An 8,244-nucleotide genomic window follows, 5' to 3' on the forward strand; every position below is an offset into this window, starting at 1 on the left:
GTGTATGTATATGTAAGCATACGTGTATGTGTATTGTGTATGTGTATTGTGTATGTGTATATGCATTTGGATATATGTTTATTGCAATTCTTGTTGAAATCATTGGTCTTAAGGTGCTGCATCCCCATTCTTGTACCCGACTCACCCCATGCGCGAACATGTATAAGATGATCGCACCAACGTATCTCTCATTCACAACCAACTAACCATTGTCGTGGGCAGACAACACAGATCGCTGAGACGTGTGCACAAGACATTTCTGATGTTAATACACTGGTGGCACTAAATCTGCGCACCTAAGCATTTGTGTTATATTTTAAAGGCAAAATCAATCTTTAAAAATATTTGTCTTAACACCACAATACAACGGAAGAATAAAAGTGTTACTACTGAAAGTTAAAAGTTAAAACATAAATGCAAACTCAAGTAATGAGCGTATTTTAGTGGCACCCTCTATATTTAATGGCCTGCGCAGCAACCACTAAAACAACACTTCTGTCTCAACTGTTCACAGAAACAACAAACAGATAATAGATCTGTGACGGTACATGCTCTTAATTTCTTTTCGCCTGTGGCGATATTAATTGTTTTAGAAGGCCGTGTGCAGTTCCATTATGCACTTAGCCCAGATGGGCAACTTGTTACGTGATACCGTTGCGCGACGGTCATCGAGCTTTTCTAATACACACCCAGCCCAGGTGCGGAGCCATGTGGCCAGTAGTTACGTAATACCTCCGCGAGTGCGGTTTTTACAACCGTGATTGGCGACTTGGCGTCATTGAGTCTGGCGATCTAAGAGAAACATATGCCATCTTGGTCGCTGTGGAAATTCAGATGATATTTGAGGTACCGTCTTGTACCCCCAGGCGATATTCGCTGTCTCCGAGAGTGTTGAATAAATAGCCAGGGTTTAGATATATCTGGGAGAACTAGGAAGGCTCCAGGGGATCACGGACGTCGTCCACTGAACGATCTATATTAGTTCAGACGGGACTTTGGTAAATATATATTTTCTGCTCTGTGTATAACCTTGATGTGATTGATGTGACTTTAAATATTTTAATACTGTATTATACCAATATTATTTAGACGGTGCTGCCGGTCATCTGACGCAGTATTCTGTAGGCTCACCGTTCTGATATATATATATATATATATATATATATAAAGCTTAGCCAGTCATCCTAGAGGACCTAGGTAAACTGTAGGTTATTGTCTTTATTGTGATAGGTACCAGTATTAATTCTGTATTACAAGGTTATTGAATGAGTAGTTAGGGTTAATTAAAAATTAACCAGTTAGGAATAGTGTTGTAATTCCTTTATTAATTAAGTTCCCCTGGAAGCGTTTCTCCATTATCACACGTGTGTGTGTGTTAGCGTTTCTCAATTATCAAACGTGTGGGTGTTGTGTCACGGTGAAATGATTAGCATATTGTGTAAACTAGACACCTAGCGATTAACTAATTAAGTGATCAGTTCTGGGTTCTTATTATTATTGTTATTAATTAACTACTGCGGCAGTACATTTGTCAGCGTAGGTTAATACAGATTCCAAAGGGTATTGTGTTTTGTTGTGTTTTCTAGTGAACTAAACGTGATATAATAATATATACTTGTATAAGATCTTATCTCTGATCATACCTAGAGACGAGCCACAGCGGGTATAACTGCCTGTTACAGATAGATCTAATAGATATACAGTTAGGAGAGATATTTGGACAATCGTGTTTTATTCAGTTACGGGTATTATAGAATCCCCGTGACAAGATCTGACTTTTCAGACAACACACACTTCATATGATAGTTTATTTCAGGTTAATTTAGATTACGCAAATAAGATAAAAACAAATGGTGTACCATGCTCCTTAGTTTGGGTAAATCAAAATGACATTATAAAAAGCCAATATCAAAATGCATGATCATTGTTCAACAAAAGTTGTAAGTTATTAACTGTGTAAATGAGCACACATAGTGTTTTAATTAACCATGTAGGACAGTGGTAATTATGAACGAGACTATAGTTAAATATAGGCCATGGACTCAAATTTAGCCTGGGCAGCAATATTAGTTGTGTTGTTTCATTCGGAATGAAATTCAAAGTATGCTTGGATGTTTCTGTTAACAGATAAAATAAGACATTTATTTCATTTATGGATTCATACGGTATGTAAACTTGTGAAAGTTGATATACAATAGTGGTAACATACACGTGTTGACAGGTGATACCAACACACGTTGATCGAGACTGGCAAAGGTGTGTCGTAAATGCATTTATTAGCGTTTTATTCAATGAAATTGTTATCTATCAGTTTTATGCATATATCCACAATCAAGATGTGTTGTTTGGACTATTGTTTTATTAATTCAGTTAACGTTGTAAGTTTATTTACAAACATAACACTTATTTTAAGATGTAGTGTAAGATAATTAATATGCACAGACTTTTATCCCATGCTGACTTAAGTGACATAGGTGTACTCATCGAAATATGTTGCAGGGACAACGATTCATGATAACTGTTCGAGAACTATCAATAATCCAATCCTGATTCATTAAATTCAGATATCAACGAGTGTACAGAAAAGAAACCATGCGATCAGAATGCAAACTGCACTAACACAGCTGGGTCATATACATGCACTTGCCAAACTGGATATTCTGGAGATGGACACAATTGTACAGGTAATGAAACCACGTTAGCTTAACGTATAGCAGTGTTACGTAGTAGTATTACATATTCAATCATGCACATAATTACACTAATGATACTACTTGTGTTCAAAAGGATAAACATATGTCTTCTGTTCATAATGTTTAACCATGTTTCTTAATGTTTTCTGATGTGAACGAGTTTCTCCACGAGAATTCATGTGATGTTAATGCAAACTGCAACAACACAGATGGATCATACATATGTACTTGCCGAAGTGGATATTCTGGAGATGGAAAAAATTGTACAGGTAATTAATATTGATTAAAATATATGTATTTCGTTTCAAAATAAATACATCCAAAAGTTTTTGTCATTTACGAATCACATCAAGAGAGGGTCCTTAGATGCAAACTATTATATCTGTATCACATGTTGATTGAAAATGACCAAGCTAAATGCAAAGGATTGATAAGTCTGCGTGTTCACAGAATAATATTTTTCATATGATCTATTTTCCTGCCACTAATAATTGAATTCACTTCCGCTGTTTCAACAAATACCTGTTTATAACAAACATCATGCGTTGTGATTGACAACCATTCCATTTTATTGTGCTTAGGAAACCACAACATGATATTATTTTATTACTTTGAACATTGCACATGAACGCTGTCTGGTATTTCAAATGACTGCTGTATATATATATATAGTATATATAATATATATATATATATATATATATATATATATATATATATATATATATATATATATATATATATATATAATATATATATATATATATGCTATCTTGAGCATGACGTTTAATATAGAATGTTCACTCATTTTGTACCTTTCGTTTAGTTTGAAAATGAGTTCATGTGTTAAGAGAGAAATAAAATTCCTGTTGATTCAAAGACACTATCTGGCATACTTGAATGTTATATTATAGTGCCTTCAACCTTTGATGTTAGTTAAATCCTCACATGCATATGATAAATTTAATTTAAGATGTGAATGAGTGTCTTGAACAGAATTCATGTGGTACGAATGCTAACTGCTTCAACACACACGGATCATATACATGCGCTTGCCGAAGTGGCTTTTCCGGAGATGGAAAAACGTGTTCAGGTAATTGAAAACTTTAATATTGACATCTTAGCTTAAACGTTACTGTTAATGCCGTTTGTAAGTGAGAAAACAATATGATTATAGTTAAAATAGCCCTATACATATGAATATAGTAATCGTTGAACCACAGAATCTCCCCCCCCTCCTCTCTCTCTCTCCTCTCCTCTCTCTCTCTCTCTCTCTCCTCTCCCCTCCTCTCCTCTCTCTCTCTCTCTCTCTCGTCCTCTCTCTCTCCTCTCTCTCAATAGGATCTCTCTCTCTCTCTCTCTCATCTCATCCCTCTCCTCTCTCTCTCTCTCTCTCTCTCTCTCACAAAAACATCCCCAATACAGCTACAGTTTTAATAATCCCTTGCGTATTCTGTATGGTTAACTACGTTGAAGAAACATACAAGTCCTGTTGTCTTCTTCTAAGTGATGCTTAACACAGCTACGTATAAATCAAGTAGTATCTTTTAAATACTGTACCACACTTCGTTTGTTTTCCCAATGACATAATTTGAGGTACATCTGTATAACTCCACACTTTTTAAACCCCACCTCTCACTGAGCCCAACATCCTTATCGCGTCACACAGCATCCTTTATTGTGGAATGGCTTAGGATAATGATCATGACTTGCTGGTCCAAAACACCACATTTGACACAACTGTAATTAAGGACAGTACACATTTGTAGAGGGCGCTACCTAATTTTAGAGGTCAATGTCACGGTCAGGTCAAAATCAAAGTTTATACAATATCCTGAAAAGCTGTTTCAAATAATACATTAGTTAAATTATTTACGTTTAAGAGGCGACTCCCCCAATTTAAGTGTCAAGTTCAAAGATCAAATTAAAATGGTTTCAAGAAAATTTAATGCAGAAAAGAGCGCTAAATATCCCATAATTAAACTAGTACTTTGATTGCTTAACTGTGATGTCTATGACTGGTTTTTGGGGGGCGAATGAATTAATTTTGAATTACTCTCAGCTAAAGAATGCAACATCATTTAAATTCAAGATGACCACAACATCAATAAAATTGTAATGTATCGCACTATACGTTAATTAGGGCAAGATTTTGATGTTAGTGATAACGTTTTAAGTGTCAAGGAAATCATCATTTAAATTCAACAAGTGACTATATCTTACATTCTGCACTACCATCCCCCAACCCCACCCACCACACAAAAACATACAAAAAACAATAACCAACAAAACAACAACAACAACAACAATAAAAAACGATTTACTTTAAATACAAGAAATTCAATTCTCGCTTTCACTTGGCAATTTGGCAATACTGACACTTTTGTTTCTTGGATTGAATCGAATACGGCTATCGCAATGACTACCATAACAAAACAATGATCACATTATACGTTTTTCATCACCCAAGATAATCCTTTTGAAACCAACTGCTACGTTTTAAGGTGCACTAAAACATATTTTAAATATCTACAAGTACAGCTGCATGACAATGCCAACTTTGCTGTGATAAAAATGTGGATATGCGTGCAAATCACAAGTGACTGATGTTTAATTTTCACAATTTTGTCGACCAACACCATTTGTCTCAGAAATTTGTAATTCATTTGAACCAACATTTCTCGCCGTAAGATGCAATTTATCCACAAATAACAACAACAGGTACTTTATTTTGAAAACACACAATCCAATACGCAATGGCTTTATGACGTAAACAATAGCATTTTAACTATATGTTGAACTTCTTCACCTTCATCCTCCTCACAACACTGTATAAGAGTGATTCTTAGTGCTAAACACAACTACAACTGAGCTTTTAACATCCACATTTTGTATTAAAAAAGGAACTTTTTGTCGAAAAGCCACAATGAATTAGTTGCATGATTTCAGAGAATTGCAATGAACCATAGGGAAACGGCAAAGCTAATTACATGATTGCATCTCATTTGCTGACTTATGTCCTTTCAGACTGTGATCTTGCTGCTATATTATTAAGGGTCGCAAAAGCAATAGTTATAAAAACTGTGAATTTGTTTTTTTAATTTGTTAACTTGTTTATTTAAATGCTGGTATGAATAAATAATCAGAAAAGCACATGAATTTATTCCCCCAATGCAAATGCTACAGACTCTGGGCTGTGGCACTCTCTGAATTCATGCAACTAAATTCGATGCAGATATGTAACCAAACTGGGTATTGTATGTTTTTAAGGTGACGTTCTTTTCTATGTGTGTACATTGCTAGGCCACTTATCATTGGTGGTGTATTTTCAAAATTGAATACGTTTGGGGCAGCAACCTTTTGTTGTAATTTATATCCTATGTTAGGTAGTATTATAGGTATATACATAATAACTGCACTGTTATTGTGAATAAAGTTGATGTTGGACAAATTACATTGTTGGTGAGATCATTAGTCTGTCTGAATGAAATGCAAAAATCGTGCTTACAGATCAACCACTGCTACAGTGCTGACAATCTTGAATTTAAATCACGTTCCTATGTCTTGATTAGCTGGGGTACTTCAAAATGAATTATATTACCCTAAATCCCAGTCACAGGCGACAGTTTTGATTGCAAGTATCATATATATTGCCGGTTCAAATGCCAAACAGGTGCCATGTTTCTACTCCTCGTCTCCTCAATCAGCACCTTTCAAAGATGCAAAAAAAACCATAAAGTACAATTGTTAGTACCGAACTGTAAGATTCAGTACCCTGCCACCTGACTAAACATTTCTTTGGGTGACATTTTGGTGGCCATCTAGTTAGCAAGAGCTTATTATAAATTCAATGTATTGCTACTAAAGTTCAAACACATTTTGGGTTTGTGAGAAATAGCAATTTATTTGTTTTGGCAGCCAATGTCAGATAGTTTTAATTTGATCTTGATCTTGGAACGACCTTGATTTTAAAACGTGGGCAGCCTTATTTCAGATATTCTTTATATTAAAATATAATTGTGTCCCTTTTAGTGTTTTAAAAGAATCTTTCCTGACAATGTCTACATTTAATATTTAACACCGACTTGGCATTGACCTAAACAATTGGGTAGCACCCTCTCAAAACAAGTGTATGGTCATAATTAATAACTATGCCAAATGTGGTGCTGTGGTCCATTTAGGTGTACTATTAGGTGCGTGGTATATGTCAGTTCCTGCATAAACTTACTTATGGTATGCATTGTTATTTGCACTTTCGATGTTTTGAATGATTACAGTCTAGACTATCGGCTAGATAATAATCATGCATACCACTCGCAAGTTTATGCACTAATTTTAACACGTGTTTTACGCGACCGAAATAACCCCCACCCCACCCGAATACCCCTCCCAAAACAAAACAAACAACGACAATGACAACCACAACAAAACCCAACAGAAAATGAGAAGAGAGACACACACTATAACATTATTATTATTTCTTCCAGCATGTGTAGAGAATGTTAGATACGGTCTTAATTGCAGAAAGTTATGTAAGGATCGCAAATGTTCGCGTAGAAATTCATCCTGCAGCTCATCGACTGGTACCTATGATAAAGGATGTCAAGTTGGATGGAATGCATCTGACTGTACACACGGTATGTGTTTAGCATGTCGTAATTATTGTTTGTAAATGCAAAACAAATAGAAATTTTCTGACAACTACAAGTAGGGTTAGACATTACAAAAGACAGAAAAAGAAGACAATTGACGCAGCCATATTGACATGTTTGTAAATATGTTCCTTTTCCAAAGATGATATCTTTTTCAAATGGATGTGAAAGTACACTATATAGCCAAGTTGATATACAAAAACCCAACCAACAACAGCAATTCCACAACAACAACAGCAACAAACAAATAAACAAAAGAATAATAATAATAATTATAGTAATGAACTCCAGGCATGACAGAAGCCAGTAGACATGGGGGTGGGGGACGCTGACCGATTTTGAGGGCGAATAGCAAAGTTTCTAGGAGGGATCGGTGATATGCTCCCGTAAAATTGTAAAAACTAGATGTCCTTAAATGTCCTACATTATACAAGTACAATTCATCTCTACCTTAAGATTTACTATCAATAATATTTTCGAGTAAGAATTATTGCCAACCCCTCTGTTCCGCAGTGCCTGAATACTAAAACCCCACACAGATTGTTTCAGAATGAGTATAGAACATCGAAAATACTGAATCTTTAATTATCAACATACTAAATTCTAGATCGTTCTGTGTACAAATTATTAATTAACATTTTGTCACGGGGATTCTATAATTCCCGTAACTGAATAAAACACGATTATCAAAATATCTCTCCTAACTGTATATCTATTAGATCTCTCTGTAACAGGCGGTTAAACCCTAGTATGGCTCGTCTCTAGGTATGATCAGAGATACGATCTTATATAAAGTATATATTATTATAGCACGTTTAGCTCACTAGAAACACAACAAAACACAATACACTTTGGAATCTGTATTAATCTACGCTGACAAATGTACAGCCGTAGTAGTT

The 8,244-nt window shown here is 35.2% G+C and overlaps 1 protein-coding gene across 1 annotated transcript in view; it reads left to right on the top strand.

The window, feature by feature from the left end:
- The window catches only part of LOC121366258 (adhesion G protein-coupled receptor E2-like), a gene marked incomplete at its 3' end in the record, with an annotated part of 18,946 nt that extends 11,616 nt beyond the window's left edge, over positions 1–7,330 (top strand). Inside the window, exons 3-6 of the mRNA XM_041490771.1 lie at positions 2,565–2,684; positions 2,843–2,962; positions 3,667–3,786; positions 7,218–7,330. Coding sequence (XP_041346705.1) covers positions 2,565–2,684; positions 2,843–2,962; positions 3,667–3,786; positions 7,218–7,330 — 473 coding nt within the window. The remainder of the gene's footprint in view (positions 1–2,564; positions 2,685–2,842; positions 2,963–3,666; positions 3,787–7,217) is intronic.
- Between the last annotated feature and the right edge of the window lie 914 nt (positions 7,331–8,244).

The sequence above is a fragment of the Gigantopelta aegis genome, unplaced genomic scaffold, assembly GCF_016097555.1.
Source record: "Gigantopelta aegis isolate Gae_Host unplaced genomic scaffold, Gae_host_genome ctg5105_pilon_pilon:::debris, whole genome shotgun sequence".
Lineage (NCBI taxonomy): Eukaryota > Metazoa > Mollusca > Gastropoda > Neomphalida > Peltospiridae > Gigantopelta > Gigantopelta aegis.